This window comes from Pleurodeles waltl, chromosome 12 (genome assembly GCF_031143425.1).
Source record: "Pleurodeles waltl isolate 20211129_DDA chromosome 12, aPleWal1.hap1.20221129, whole genome shotgun sequence".
Classification (NCBI taxonomy): Eukaryota; Metazoa; Chordata; class Amphibia; order Caudata; family Salamandridae; genus Pleurodeles; species Pleurodeles waltl.
In genome coordinates, this window is record NC_090451.1 from 671,882,641 (window position 1) to 671,898,422 (window position 15,782).

General features: G+C 45.2%; 1 protein-coding gene and 1 long non-coding RNA gene across 10 annotated transcripts in view; one reads left to right on the top strand and one right to left on the bottom strand.

Annotated features, from left to right (window-relative positions):
• LOC138268685 (uncharacterized) overlaps nt 1–15,782 on the bottom strand; it is a 180,727-nt gene that overhangs the window by 107,023 nt on the left and 57,922 nt on the right. The window lies entirely within an intron of this gene.
• Nucleotides 1–15,782, top strand: part of LOC138268683 (immunoglobulin kappa light chain-like) — a 180,866-nt gene that overhangs the window by 96,732 nt on the left and 68,352 nt on the right. Inside the window, exons 1-2 of one of the 9 annotated variants that reach the window (XM_069218581.1) lie at nt 6,680–6,770; nt 6,888–7,209. The exons of 7 other annotated variants lie outside the window; for them this stretch is intronic. In XM_069218581.1, the coding sequence (XP_069074682.1) occupies nt 6,683–6,770; nt 6,888–7,209 (410 nt within the window). In that variant the 5' untranslated portion in view covers nt 6,680–6,682. Of the gene's footprint in view, nt 1–6,679; nt 6,771–6,887; nt 7,210–15,782 lie in introns of those variants that run through there. One more of the 9 variants, XM_069218580.1, reaches the window with a different exon arrangement.

A 15,782-nucleotide genomic window follows, 5' to 3' on the forward strand; every position in this document is an offset into this window, starting at 1 on the left:
ACAACATTTCTTTTGAAAAACACATTAGTATAATCTCCCTTTCAGAGCACTTTCACACCATTCTGCATCCACAAGATCAGCATGTGTAAAAACCCTCCCCTCAGGTGATAGAACCGGGCATAAGCCACAAGAAGACTCAGCTCGTTTTCAGCTTGACAGATTAAAAAAAATGCGAGCTGAGCCGGAGTGAGACATATCCCTTGATCCAGGCAATAGCCTTCGGTTACTTGCCCACCTCTACAGAGAAGAACGAAGAGCACATGAACCTTATGAACCCATTGCCCTATTTTCAGATACACAAATGATGAACATCATTCATAATGTGAAAGTCCATGTTGTCACTTATGCCTTTGGTGATGATACATGCAATGTCATGTGATGGTACTGATGGTACTGTGGACCAAGGAGAAATTATATATAATTGATTATTTAACACCTTTTTTTCTAAGACAATTGTTAAATTTATACTAGAAAAAAATCATGGCCTGGATTTACAGGTGTGCCATTAAGGAAAGCTGACAAAAAATTATGGGTGTCACCCATCCTAGGAATCATTTAGATGTTGGGGAATGGTGGTTTTCTGAAGGTTGAGCTGCTTGGTTGAGCCACTACGGGCTTTGCCATCATATAACCTTTTTGGGGGTGTTACCACAGTTAAACATGATGTTCAATGGTCGATGTTAAAGTCAGAAAGGAACTTAGAAGCAGAGTAAGTCAAGGAGGAAGATCTAAATAAGATACACCTACAGAATGTATCTCAACTACAACCATCACACCTAAACAAAGATGGCTGTTGACATAAGGGAATGTAGCATTCCTTTCAATGGAAAGGACATATGAGCTGTCAAATGATACACACTGAGCCACCAAACTATTAAAAATTTAAAGCACCTGAGATACCATTACTGATGCTTAAGAGGAGACACAATTTACTGAACAAGGACTCAAGGTATGAGCATTTCACAAGTCTAGAACTATGAAATCCTTATCAAATCGTCATCTTTGAAGCCAGTTGAAATTCTAAGTAAAAAATTCAGTGTGAGCTATGGGCTAATGTAGGCTTAATATCTGGCCTGCATGTTGCTATTTCATCCTACTACTAGGTCTTTCAAAGAGCTACTCTAATAATAACAGTCTGAAGTCACTTGGATTCAGAGGATGATCACTCGGTGCTAGTGAAGGAATAACCTGTGCCCCTTAGTCCTGCAAACTTGGGAACTAATCCTCAGAGGAGGTGGGGAATGTTTGCTGCTTTCACAGAGGCTTAGGTTACCTCTCTTCGTTTGTAAATTGTCTGTTTCCCAATCTCAAAGAAATTTCCTCTCAGAAAGGTCGGGACATCCTACACGCTGGGTAGCAGTGACACCTGATTAATAGGCAGACAATAGTATGGCACTTACATAGCATGGGATGAGACTGGGTGAAGGAGTGCGCCCTAGGTCATGGTAAGAGTCTGGAGTACAAGACTTCAATGCGGAATAAGGAACGCTCAAGAGTAAGGGTCTTGGTGGATGTGGGTAGTAGACGGTTTGTTGTGTGTGGAGCTCTGAAATGGTACTACTGCTGCCTATGTGCATCATCTGATGTGTGAGTAGTCAAAATCAAAAAATAAGTAAAATCTACAGACAGAACTAATTTCTGTGGAGAACAGGTTGATTGTGATGGGTAAATAGGATGCTATGGTAAAGAATATAAATCCAGGAAGTTTTAGCCAGTTTGAGGGAAGAATAGAAACTTTCCAAATGGCTCACTTTGGAGGATCCACCCAGCATGTCATGCTAATTTTAAGTTCGAAGTGATCAGTTCCATATGTTTCCTAAATAAAAATAACTTGTTTTCTATTTGACACTCACTCCATACAACACCTCTGCAAATTCTAAGCCTTGGACATAACAGATGTTAGTATTACCTAATTGTATTGTGTTCAATATACTGCCCTCACAATGATGGAAATGTGACATGGCAATGTCTGGATGCAAATTTGTGACCTTCAGGATGGTGCAGATTCCTGCATTCAGTAGCGAGCATTCAGTTCACTGAACCATTCGATTAGCCTCATACTACCCAAAAGATTCGATAGGTACAGTGCCTCACAGTCCATTAGGACCTGCATTTCAAAATAAATTGGCCTTCATTAAATATTTGAATGGTTTAGTGTGTTGTGGAGGGTTGGGTGTGCAGCAAGGGCATTAGGAATGAAGGAGACTCCTGAGCTTTCAGTTTAAGCAATCCCAGGGTAAGGGCAAGTGTGTAAAAGGTGAGTTACTAACTGGACAAATGCATTGAGGCGCAGGGACCCTTAAGGACCTTTTTTCAAGTATGGTGGATTTGTGATAGGGAGAAATCAGGCCAGAATAAACTATTCTGGTCAGTGTTTGTGCCCCATCAGAATCCGAACATATGAATAACCATAGGGATCCAGAATTGGTGGTTGATCTGTTTATATTCATTTAGTTAATAAAATACAGAACAACACCCCCATCATGAGAACTTATTACATTTTAGACTTTATTTTTGTCTTTATAAATTTGAATTTATCAGTTCTAGTGAGAGGTACGACACCCTGTCTGAGGTGGACCTGAAAGTCCACTTTGAAGCCATTCTTCATAGTTAGTGTATGAGTGTCCATAGGAGGGAAATCCTATTGATGGAACATAACTACTAGAAATTATCTTCATTGTCGAGCAACAGACCCACTGAAAATGGAACCATACCACAGAGAAGCAACTTGTCAGCACCCCCAGCAACTCGCCACCCCCAGACACAACAGATGCCAACACCTCAGCACGAAACCACAAATAAATGGATCACCGGCTGCAGCAACACCCTAGCTCCTCTCCGAATGACTACGGGGAAACACTCCTTCAAGAAAGCCAGCTGGTTCACCCCTGCACTACAGGAATCAAACAGCACCTGCAGGAGGCTGGAGAAGAAGTGGAGGAACAGCAAATCCCCGGAAGACCTTGCAAACTTCAAATCCCCCTCAAGATTTCACCATGGCCTCATCAGATCCACCAGGAAAACCGCCCTACAGGACCGCATCAACACCACCACACACAACACTAAAGAACTTCATCATCATCAAAGAATTCGCCAAACGACAAGCCAAGACCACTAACATCCCTCCATCTCAGGATCTCTGCGACCCCAAGACTCTCTGAACTCACCAACAGCGCACCTACCAGGATCTACCAAACCCCTATGACTCCTGCACACCTGGACCCCCCTCATGACGGACGAGACTCACTCCATCATGAGCAGCATCTACTCTGGAGCCCCTACCAACCCCTGCCCCCACTACATTTTCAATAAGGCCAGCTCCTCAATTGCGCCAGAACTCTGCAAGACCATCAACTGCTCCCTAGAGTAAGCAACCTTCCCCGAGGACTGGAAGCACGCCGAGATCCCCCACTTCTGAAGAAACCCACAGCTGACCCAACGGATCTCAAGAACTACCGCCCCACCTCGCTGCTGCCTTTCTGAGCTAAGGTCACAGAGAAAGCAATCAACATTCAACTCCGCCAACACATCAAGGACAACAACACCCTGGACATGTCCCATTAAGGAGTCAGAACTAACCACAGCACCGAAAAAGTCCTGCTCACCTCCACAGATGACATCCCCTCCCTCCTCGACCGTGGCCAAACAGCAGCCTTCATCCTACTAGATCTTTCAGCAGCCTTCGATGCAGTGTCCAACCGCACCCTATGAACCAGAATCCACACAGCAGGCATGCGCGGCAAGGCCCTTCGATGGATACACTCCTTCCTGACAGGCAGAACACAGAAAGTCAGGCTCCCGCTACACCTGTCAGAACCTACAGATATCAGCTGCAGAACACCCTAAGGATCCTCATTGAGCCCATGCAGTTCAACATCAACGTTACCCCACTCGCCCCTATCGTCAGGATCTATGGGATAAACATCATCTCCTACACTGATGACACCCAGCTGATCAGCTCCCCGACCCAAAACTCCTCAAAAGCCAAGAAGAATTTCAGAGATTGGATGGAAGCAGTCGCCACCTGGATGAAGGAGAGCTGCCTTAAGCTGAACTCCGACAAGACCGAGATCCTCATCCTGGGACCTTCCTCCTCAGCCTGTGATGATTCCTGGTGGCCCTCAACACTCGGCGGGCCCCCCACAAACCACATACGAAACCTCAGCTCAGCGCTCACCATGACCAGACAGGTCAACTCTGTCGCATACATCTGCTTCCACAGCCTCCGACACCTACGGAAGATTTTCAGTTGGATACCAACCAACTGCCGAAGAACCATGACACACACCCTAATCACAAGGAGATTTGACTACGGCAACGCCCTCTATGCTGGCACCTCCGAGAAGAATCTGCGCAAACTGCAACAAATTCAGAACTCTGCCGCCAGACTCATCCTGAACATCCCTGCCAAGAAAACATCACAGGACACCTGAAAGACCTCCACTAGGTCACTGTCGAGAAGAGGATCAACTTCAAACTCCTCGTACATGCCTACAGCACCCTCCACAACATCGGACCCAGCTACCTCAACCACCGCATCACCTGGTAGTCCCCTTCCGGACCTCTCCGCTCCTCCCAGCACTTGCTCGCCAGTGTATCCCACATAAAGAAGTCCTTGGCTGGAGGAAGATCTCTCACCTACCAGGCAGAAAAAGGTTGAAACACCTCACCTCTTCACCTCAGACAGTCGTCATCACTACATCAATTCAGGGAGGACCTCGAGACCTGGCTTTCAACTGAACTCTGAGGACCTCCCCCTCAGCACCTTGAGACCCTATGGGTGAGTAGTTCGCTCTAAATATATTTGATTGATTGAGGGCATTAGTTAGAGGCAGACAGAGTAAGTTCTCTATAGAGAACATCTTGAAGTAAAAGTGGGCAAATCCAGATTAATGCACTAGTTTTAGGCAATCAACCTACATGTTCTACAGCAGGGGTCTACAACCTTTTCTGTAATAAGACCTACTCATGTTTCATGAAAACCATCCAGAGCTACTAACAAACATTATAAGAAATGTAATACTGACCACATTAGACAAGATTTACATAGAAGCCATCATACGCAAGATTATCTGCAGCAATCCCCTCAGTGCATCTAGTAGGGTTGTCAGCATTAAGGTCAAAACGTTTTTCAATTTGGAATGCATCTGCATAGGTACTGCCAGTGGAATTATGCAATTGTGTGGCTGCACCGTTTTTAACATAATTATAGATTTGCCATGTTTTCCACATAATCCATCACCTTCTGCAAAATCTGCAGAATTTAACCAAAAAACTGGTTTCTAGTGCAAATGGTTCAAGAGTTACTAAAAATGCAGAGACACATGCTGCTGTGCAGTGGAAGACCCTCTGCAAAGGTTGGCTGGTCACCTTTCTGTTGCTTATTGCTATATTTGGGTGTTAAACTGGTACTACTGAGGTGCAACACATGCTCAGAAATTGTTAACAAGTGTAAAAATACTAAAATAAGGAAGTAATACTATCACAAAATGGGCAGCATAATTTGCCTTTTCTTGCAGCATAATTTACACTATTCTGCCGCATAATCTGGCCCTCACCTGCTGCATAATTCCAGTGGCTCTGTAAATAAGTAATTCTTAACAGCCAAAGCTGCAATGCCTATCACAAAGGTAATAATATTAGTAATAATCCCTCTCAAGCCATCATGATTTAACACTCAAATATCAGCTTTCAAAATATTGTGAAAATGTAACCAGTTTTTTCCATCCATCAGCTTTTCTGTTCTGAAAATATACACATGTTAGCATTTAATACATACTTTGTAATGTTGATATACATATATGAATTCAACCAAGCAAACGCTTCAACTTTAGTAGGCTGGTATGTACACATGAAAGCTGCTTACAGGTATGGTCTATTCGTTGGAGAAGACCGCTATGTTGAGTCATACAGGACTGACAGAGGAGCAACCCACAGGACTGCTCTGGTTAGAGGAAACCTTGGCTCTAGGTTGGTAATCAAAAGAACTAGAACTTGGAGTACACAGGTCAATATTCTGAGTTGATGGGTGTGTATGTATAGTGTGTATCTATGTAAAGATGCATGTATTTGAGGCAACGGATCACTGTACGAGGCTGAAGCTTAAAGAATACAAACAGATAGAGATCCCGGTTGGAAGAGTCTCCTGAGGCCACAGAGGAGAACGGGACTATGTATAGTGTGAAGATGTAGTGTTCTGTGAAGCAGCATGGTAAATGTCTTGTGTTATTACTACACCCATACCAGCCAGGAGTCTATTATGGTTCTCTAAAGAATTTGTGCACCCTAAACGTTAGAATATTCACAAAGTTGTCGAAAAAGGGTTTTGGCATTTTGTAGTTTGATGAATGCTGTCCCTAATACTTTTAAAACTGGAGTGTTTATCGTGTTATTTGGCTATTTACAAGCGTAAATTACAACAGTGACAATGCTGTGAAAAAAATTACATGTAACTAATACATTGTTACAAAAATGTTACACACACATTGCCATCACCAACAATTTTCTACTTGAACGCAGCATAACTTTAAATAAAATGTGTGAATAAAGTCAGTTTCTATGTTCCTGTTTCAGTCCAGTGATGTGTTAAGTGCATTTCATATTTGCATACCTGCCTCTTGGTTCCCCTGGGGACTGATGACATATATTAACCTTGTCAGAGTTCGTCTTTTTGCACTTATCTATGTTCAAGGTTCAGAAAGGAGCCCCAATAACTGAAAGAATGAGACTGCTGCAGATCCAGGTATTCTGTGTCCTGGTGTGGAGATCCTGTAAGTATGGCAATATCAGAAGCATGTTTTCCTTTTTCTGGCAGCCACGCATTTAAATATACTTATTTATACAGCTAGTGTTCATAAATGTTGTTATTTCTCTCTCTCATTTTTCAGATTCCCAGGCTCAGAAACCTGTGATATCTCCCACGGTTGAGGTCAGTCTTGGACAAAGAACCACAATTAGCTGTGAGGTTGGAGTGAAAGATGGCAATGCTGTACCATTCTACAGACAGATCCCTGGAGAAGCTCCAGAGCTCATTCTGTATCACTATCACTCCTGGAGCAACCCTACATATGGACCCGGGATGTCATCTGCCCACTTCACTGCCACAGTGAACAGTGCCGGAACCGGGTACCAGCTAATTATAAAAGCTGCTCAGATCACAGACGCGGCACATTATTACTGTGCAAAGTGGTACACTAGTGTGAGCGGATACCACTGTGACCCAGAGCCCTACAAAAACCTATGACCTCAATTCACAACAAAATACTCAAGACAGTAACAATTAGTTACAGGGAATGCAAAGAAGTGCATGCAAATAATGTTACTGATTGTTTAAAAACGAAATCAACAGACATTTCTTATTTAATTGTACGCTGTGTCCATGCAGGTGACGAGGAATAGAGGAGGGAAATCAAGAAGGAGAGAAAAGTCTGATCACCTGCTGAGCAATCAAAACATTTGAAAAGTCAGTTGTGCAACAAAAGTTTTGTAGGATTGGATAAGGATTTCAGAATTCAAACTTGTGTATCCCTTTATCATGTACAAGCGTTTTACTTTAATACCTTAGATTATAAAGTTTTATTCTCTGCCATTTATTACATACAACTGGTGGTAAACATGAGTTCAGAAACCTTCATGAGCGTAACCCCAACGCCCTCACAAAGAATGAGTGAACCAAGAGACAAGGCAAGTATTACATACCCCCTATTTAACATATATTTTTATTGTGATGAAGCAACATTGGAGTATTTTAAAGAATATACCAGAGAGGCCTTTGATCAACACATATCCTGAACTGAACTGAACCATACCGAGGTCCTCTCAAATGTAATAATCAAGTAAGAAGACTCAAAAGAGTCAATGTGAAGTAAATGAATTGCCCAAGATCACAAAATGTAGTAAAGCAGGGAAGCTGGGATTGAACTGGTGTGTCATGTTTACATAGTGTGCATGTCAATCGCTGGATGGATAGATCCTTCTTTCCGCAATTTACATAAAAAGACAGCGCTATATGTTTAATTTTAAAGCGCTTTATCGGCACATCATGTTAAATGCACCACCAGGGCACAAGTGCTAAAACAAATAGTGGTGGGACTAATTGGAATGAGCAACCAGCGCCATGCGGACTGATATCACAAGAAGTGATATCAGAGAAAGTTATGTGATAGGCCTCCAATAACCCTGGGCTAAGGGAAAGAGCTATGTTTCACTTCCCTGCTCGCATAGCGTTCTGATGTGATAACTACAAGCCTAATCAAGGCAATGCCTGCAATCTCAGTGGTGGTCCTCAGTTGTTTCAACTGGTGCAACCCCAAGGGTGGGACTGTGGGATGTGAATTCATTGAAAACCATTGTGAAGAATTTATCAGCTTTGAGTCTGACTTGCGACTAGTTACTTAAAATGTGGCTTGGTTGCTCCAGCTTACATGAGCTGCCAAATGGCGGTGTCACATGTGACACGTTTAGCCAGGCCTAGCACCGCTCTGCATGTTGGAATATAAAGATCCCAATCGAATAGTTAAAAGCAAAACCACAAGCCCTGCATCTGGGCACTGGCTGATAGCTTCATGTTGAAACTACTTTGCAGATAATAAATACAATGTATCTTCAGAGTTACCTTCTTCTTTCCTTTCCATTCCCCACAACTGTACTTTTACAGTTTTTCGGATAAAAAATGTTTTATTTTAGTTAAAAGTATTTTTGAGAAAAGACCCCATTTTCTGCCCCCAAAACTGGTCCGGCTCCAAAGATGTATTTGTTGCACAAAAGGCCATTCATTCTTTTGCTGTCCAAGGACTTTGAGTATTTCTGACAAAAGGACATAGTTAATCAGGCAAGAAGGGGAGAGGACCTGGTGACATTTGAAGAGCAGATGCTTGCATTACAGTATTAAAGAAGCACACACTGGCACAACTCTCAAAATAAAGCGAGTTGTTAAATATACCTTTACTGCCCAGAACTAGGGAGTCATATTGGGGTTAGGTACAATGACACAGCACCACATGCAGAGCCCACCCCCTCCTGAGATTAAGCGAGGAAAACATGTCTGATGGGACACAAGAAATGAACAAATGTGTTGGCGCTGTCAAAGCTGCTGCTGTGCAGTCTCACATCAAGGACACTTCTCAGTCTCCCTTACTTGGACTAAAGGAAAGAGTCCACTCTCTGTAACAAGTGGGGGACTCTGTGCACCAGCGACAACACCACAACTTGTACTTTGTTTATCACACCTTACAGCAAGTTCACAGAAAAAATCTTTCACAAAAAAACTAAAGTTAAGAGACCGCTACTGCACTATTTTTATGCTAATATCACAACTTCCCTACTTAACAATGATAATTACTTCCGGAGATGTTCAAAACGTCTGTAAAGGCCATTACACAAACCAGCAAAACAATGGGGTCTCTCAGGTTCACAAAATCTTGAAGCAGGAAAAACTGAAATGCAGCGATCAGGTGCAGCCAGGTTTCAAGAAAGTGCACACACTTTGCTTTTTTGTGATTTTTGGGGTGATAGGAGGAAGGTTGGGCGGTGGTTCAGTGTACAAGGTGTGATTGTGGCCCCCCAGATCTACCGTGTCCAGGAGGGCGGGCCAAATATAAACACACTTAAAAGAGTGCCATCAGCTTTCCGCAGCGCAGGTGACTTGCCCACATTCTGTTTTGCCTGATTAAAGCTTTCCCAGCAGCTGGGGTGGGGCTTCGACCCCAAGCTCTACTGTGTCCAGGAGGGGCAGGGCCAAACATTGACACACTCAAAAGCGTTGACAGCTTCCCGCAGTGCGGGTGACTTTGTTTATCGGCTTCCTGCCCACACAGCCTGCACAGCGGCTGGGGTGGGACTTCATCCACCAGCTTTTCCTCATATAGAAGGGGCAGGGCCAAACAACAATACGATCAAAAGTGCAGACAGCATCCCGCAGCGTGGGTGACTTTGTTGATTGGTTTCCTGCCTGCACTCTGTTTTGCCTGACTAAAGCTTGCAGAGTGGCTCGGTGGGACTTTGTCCCCCTGCTCTACTGCATTCAGGAGGGGCAGGGCCAAACATTGACATGCTAAAAAGCGCCGACAGCTTCCAGCAGAGTGGGTGACTTTGTTTAGCAGTTTTCTGCCCGCAATCTGTTTTGTCTGATTAAAGCCTGCACAGCGGCTGGGGTGGGACTTCGTCTCCCAGTTCTACCGCGTCCAGGAGGGCAGGGCGAAACATAGACACACTCAAAGGCGCCGACAGCTTCCGACAGCAAGGAACGCACACAAGCCTGCACCCGGGTGAAGACCGGCCCGTCTTAGCCAAGAATAGACTGGGCTGAGCTACCCCCCATTTGTCCCTTGGTCCTTAGTCTTTATCTCTGCTGGGAGCGCCATCAACATTTTACATATCTTATTTACTAAATGTCCGGACTACGGCTGCAATTTATTCCTTTGTTTCATCACGAACATGGTTAAGAGGAACCAGATAGGAAAAACCCTGTATCAAACCTCACCCCCAAAGTACACAGCTATTGATCGTTTGCTTGAGAGCAGGATTGGTGTTGTTAGTACTGAGATTGAACTTTCTGAGAGGAGATCATAATTGAATCTCAGTCCGACTGCATTAGACATTTCAGCAGCCTTGAACGGGCCTATGACCTCTCCCTTTCTTCAGAATCTAGAGCGAAACCCTACCACCACCACTCCTGCTATAGAACCTTGCAGCAGCACAGCAGAGCCTAATATTATTAATCATTCACCCAGTCTGTGGCCCAGTCCTCCACCAATTAAGAGGGCAAAGAGACCAACAAGTAATAAATCTCTAAAAAATTTGCAAAGTGTGCCTAAAATAGCATAGGATAAGAGCTAGACAACAATACAGAACCCCCCACAGACAACTTTATTTCGCCTTTATCCCCAACTGAGAACAGTGAGCCTCAAGCTCATAACCAACAGCCTTTGGAACTTTTACTCAAAAGTTTTTCTGAACGCATGACTAAGTTCATAAATTTAGAACTTTCTCCTCTATTTGCTCGCCTCACTACTATTGAAACTGCGCTTAAGACATTAAAAAACTTGCTCCAATCTAGCCCAAGGGGTTGCATGAACTCTCACGAGGAATTCATCCAGGTGCCCTCCCGGAAGCAGGCACCTGAGGACCAACTGCCACCTGTAAGGGAGAAGGGAAGACATTTACCAAAGTCATCTCAAATTGAACTACCCTTGGATAAGGGGGTTTCTGCTGATTAATTCAGTCCACTGGAAATTTTGGAGGTAGCGACTGCTGGAAAATCACCCCTGCCTATTGACCCTGCTCAGGCCAACTTACCTCAACTAACCCCCTAATGTATTCCTTATATAATCATCCTAAAAAGACATCCCGGTGTTGCCATCACGGAGCAGAGAAGACTATGTGGCCTTAAAAATGAATGTGATATTTTGTCTTAAAACCAGCTCAGGTTAGACAGGTACAGGAAGTGGTGCATGTGAGGAAGGTGCCCTGGTCGGGTATTCATCCAAAGGAAACCCCAGGAGACTGTGCGATAATAAATTTTAGGAACCGCAAAGTAGTTGAGATGTTGCTAAATCGACTGGCCAGGTCATCATCATTTCCCATGGACTAGATCAGGGCACTTCTCATAGGTTATTTCTGTGGGCCTCATGGTTTCCCTAAAAGGATGAAGATGCTCACAGTATTCAATACTTCTCAGGACAGCTTTTATCCATCACCTTGAGTAGTAGGCCACCCCTATAGGTGTAACAAAGTAGCCCATCTAACATCAAGTGCCCATCACTACACCCCCTGATCACTTCAAATAGGTTTTCCCACCTCTCCTCCCTAAATGACCAAGATTGACAAGAGGTGCAGATAAGGTTGGATTTCCCACATCAGGATGTAGTTTTTCAGGGGAGTGAATGAGAGGAAGCTGACAAGCTGGGAATTACAACCAAAACTGTGAAAGGCTTGTTTGTCGAATCCAGGAACACTGCTGGAGTAAAGTCTAAACTGGGGATTTCAGATTGGGTAAACACCATACACTCAGCACAGATAATATGCCCTCAAGACCCCTGGCACACTGAAAATTTCCATGGTGATTGCTTTGTCTCAATACTTACCCCAGCAATCCCTCCTAATGGCGGGTGAGCAAAGGGTGGCTTGGCAGTACTCATTTCGACCATAGCTCCCTTTGTCATTAAAAAATCATTTATTAGTTCTCCTTACTTGTAATATGTCATTTTACAGATGAATAAGCATTATGAGGTTGCTTTAATACATTTCTACAACAACGTTTTTAACGGTACACAAAGTGTGGCCCTCATGGACCTGGGGAAAGAATTAAATCATTTCATAAGTAGAAGAGACAAGAATTATGTGTATCTATGAGTGGGAGATTTAACATCAGCAAATGTCAAAATTCATCTAGTGAGGTTTGTCGGTACACACACTGTCTCGAGGGAGGGCAACTGTATTTTCCCCAGGACGCGTATGGTGAATCTGCAAATGCAATCATGTATAAACTAAATTTAAAGCTAATTGAGCAGGACAGCAAAGACAATAGGGCCCTGTTGCTCACATTTCACGATATTGGACGATATTAAAAAATAGATCACATAATAAACTCTGTAAATAACCTCAACCTGATTAATTCCCTAAAAGTAGAGCCATCTAACCTGAGAAACCACTATGTGCTAAAGCTTACTCTAAATATCATCAGAAATAACACAGTGGGGTATACGCTAGCATCGCCCAATGAGATGTCTGGCACAAATGCCATTAGCTTGAGATGGGCTGCTATAAATGAAACCACACTGATGGAAACAGTTGTTAATGAAAACCCAGAGGCTTTTACTATTTGCACCGAATGGAAGGGTTGAACATGGTAAGCTACTGGTGTCCTTGCAAACTATTAAATTAGCCATTGCATATAAATTAAGACTCCCCACGTAAGAACTCCAGGAAAAACATAAAAGATCTGCAGATGGCTTGATAGACATTGCACGAGAACAAATCAGAATTTAAGACTATCCCCAGAAATAATGAGAAGATAAAAGTGTAAGAAGGACCTATAAAATGGTAACCTCTATCAGGAACAAGAACTCCAAGAACAGGCACGGCGTACACTCAAACAGGTAGCTGAAACAGGTGATTCAGTATTGTTCTGGAAAATAGTTAATTCACCATTTTAAAAAGATTATTATTAACCTAATGTGGATGCTTCAGTTCCCCCAGAAGATTGGACTACCCACTTTGGAGAGATTTTTAATCCAAATGGTAGAGATGTTGTCTTACCTCCGGATGCTCACCATTGTACAGCTTTTACACCATTACATCTAGTCTTCCTAGATGAAGTTGTCTGTGCCAAAAAAAAAACCTTGAGAGGGAAAGCCCCAGGCCCAGGTGTGGGTCCCCATTCCAATTGCTATTATGGGTGCCAATTTTGACGAAGTCTGCAATGCCGCAGCACAAGGGCATTTCCCCTCAACGTGGAGCAATAGCATAATAGTCCCAATATTTAAAGAAGGGAGATAGGAGAGACACAAAGTGCTATCATCCAATATCTCCACTAGATATGTCTGCTGAGCTAATGTGCAGGGTTACATTAGAAAGGCTAAAAGGCAGGGCTACAGAAAACCATGTATTGACTAATTCACAATATGGCTTTGGAAAAGACATTGGCACAGTGGAACAGTGCATTAACGTAGTCTGATTCTTAGCAAATACACTATAGCATGCAAAGGGTTTATACATTTATGTTTCACTGACTTGACCCATGCTTTTAACCTTGTCAATCACGCAAAATGGTGGCAAACACTAGTAGAGATGCTTTATGCAGAAAATGCAGTGTTGCTGTCAAGGACAGTAAATGGCTTACAATGCTTAATCAATAATTTTGTGGTCTTTGTTTGAACGTAGAGATTTAAAATTGAACCTCAAAAAAAATATATATAATGGTATATCGTTTTTGCAAAGGGGGCATGAGGTACCATACTTAAATGTCACAAGGGGGGGCGTGTCCAAGATGGCGGAGCGCTAAGACGTGCCCGCCAGCGCTCCTCCGACTCGACCCACAAAAGCGCCTTGCGGCCCGGCTGGGGGAAGCCTGGAGGCTCCCCCCGAATCGTGAAGCTCCCCCGGGGGTTCCTTGCCGCTCGGCGGCGGCCGGGTCAGGACTGCGCCGCTCCCGCGTGGAGAGAGGAGGTCGGCCCCGGAGTCGGGGCGGGGCCGCGGAGCGGCGCGAGGGGCAGCCTGGGCCACGGGACAGGCTTTTCCCCGGCGGCCCTGTTGAGCGTGGCGCCGAGGGATCAGGGGGCCTGGGGGCTCACTCTGGGCCCTGGAACAACTGGACTGCGCTGTGGGCCTCAGCCCCGTTACGCCGGAGTGCCCTGAAGGAGAGGGGTGCTCCTTCATATGCTACAGGATTGGGGGCTCAGGCTGGCGCTCTTCACCTTGGCACCTATGAGGGGGGCCTCGTAGAATTGCGAGGCCCCGATCGAAGTTAGGGGCCCGCTGCCTGGCCCGGGCTGCTCCATTTCATCACTTAAACTTTTAATAAGCGTGGCCCGCATACACGCTGGAGGAGGCATTAGAAGCGGATCGCTGCAGGTGGTGGCTGTTGGGTGCTGGACCCAGGCGCGGCCTCTGACAGGGTAGCATTGGTTGATCGGGTAGCATTGGTTGGAGGCCCGGTGGGATTGAACTGGCGAAGCGTGACCAGGCTGGTGTGCCATGGCGTCATCAAAATCCAAACGTGAGCTCTCAGTGAGGGACATACTTGCGGGGGCGCGCCTGACAGCTAGGACTATGGCGGAGGACTTACCTGGGGTGAGGGCCCTGGAGAGTCGGTGGAGACAGACTCAGAGGAGAGTTCTCCTGTTACGAAGGGCTTCTTGACCTCCTTGTTTGATTCGCTCCGGGGCGACATCCAAGAGCTGCGTAGGGACATCTCACAGGAGGTGAAGGAGTTGCGAGGAGAGGTTACCTCCTTGGGTGAACGTGTATCGCAGCTAGACGATAGTGAGATCCCTCGCGGTGAAGAGGTGGTGGGACTGCAACAGGAGGTAGTCCGCCTCCGAGAGCAGCAGGACCTCCTCCAGATGGCAGTCGAGGATTTGGAAAACCGCTCAAGGCGACAAAATATTCGTATTAGACGGGCTCCAGTTGGTGCTGGAAAGGAGGACATTGGGGACTATGTGCTGGACCTGTTTCGCTCTCTGCTTGGCCCGGATGAGACACAGGAGGTGGTCCTGGATCGGGTTTATCGGGTTGGGCTTGCTGGGGGCCCTGGAGACCGCCCTCCGGATATCCTAGCCTGCCTCCATAATTTTGTTCTTAAAGAAAAGATTTTACAGCAGGCCCGCAACCTTCAGCATGTACTCTTTCGAGGGCATAAAATTCAGCTCTTCCACGACCTATCTGTGCGGACCTTGCAGAGGCGGAGAGAATTCAGACTGATCACGGATCACTTGAGAGCGCACAATGTGTCCTATTCCTGGGGCCACCCGTTCCGCTTGGTCTTCCGCTGGGAAGAGCAGCTCCGGCAGGTGAAATCCGTCTTGGAAGCCAGCCGTGTCCTGGGTCTGGAGGATATAGGCCGGGAGGTGAGCGGGGGGCGATCCTGCCGGCAGGGGGTCCTCCTCTTTGGCAGAGAAAAGAGAAGAGAAGGAAGCTGCAGCACCCGACGGCCTCGGAGCTGAGGTCGGAGAGAGAATCCGCCTTGAACAGTTTGGCCGCCGGAACTTCAGCCTAGGGAGGACACCCGGGGGCGCTGGGATCTCTTTTGGACGCAATGCTAACAACATGCTGATCGTCGAAGA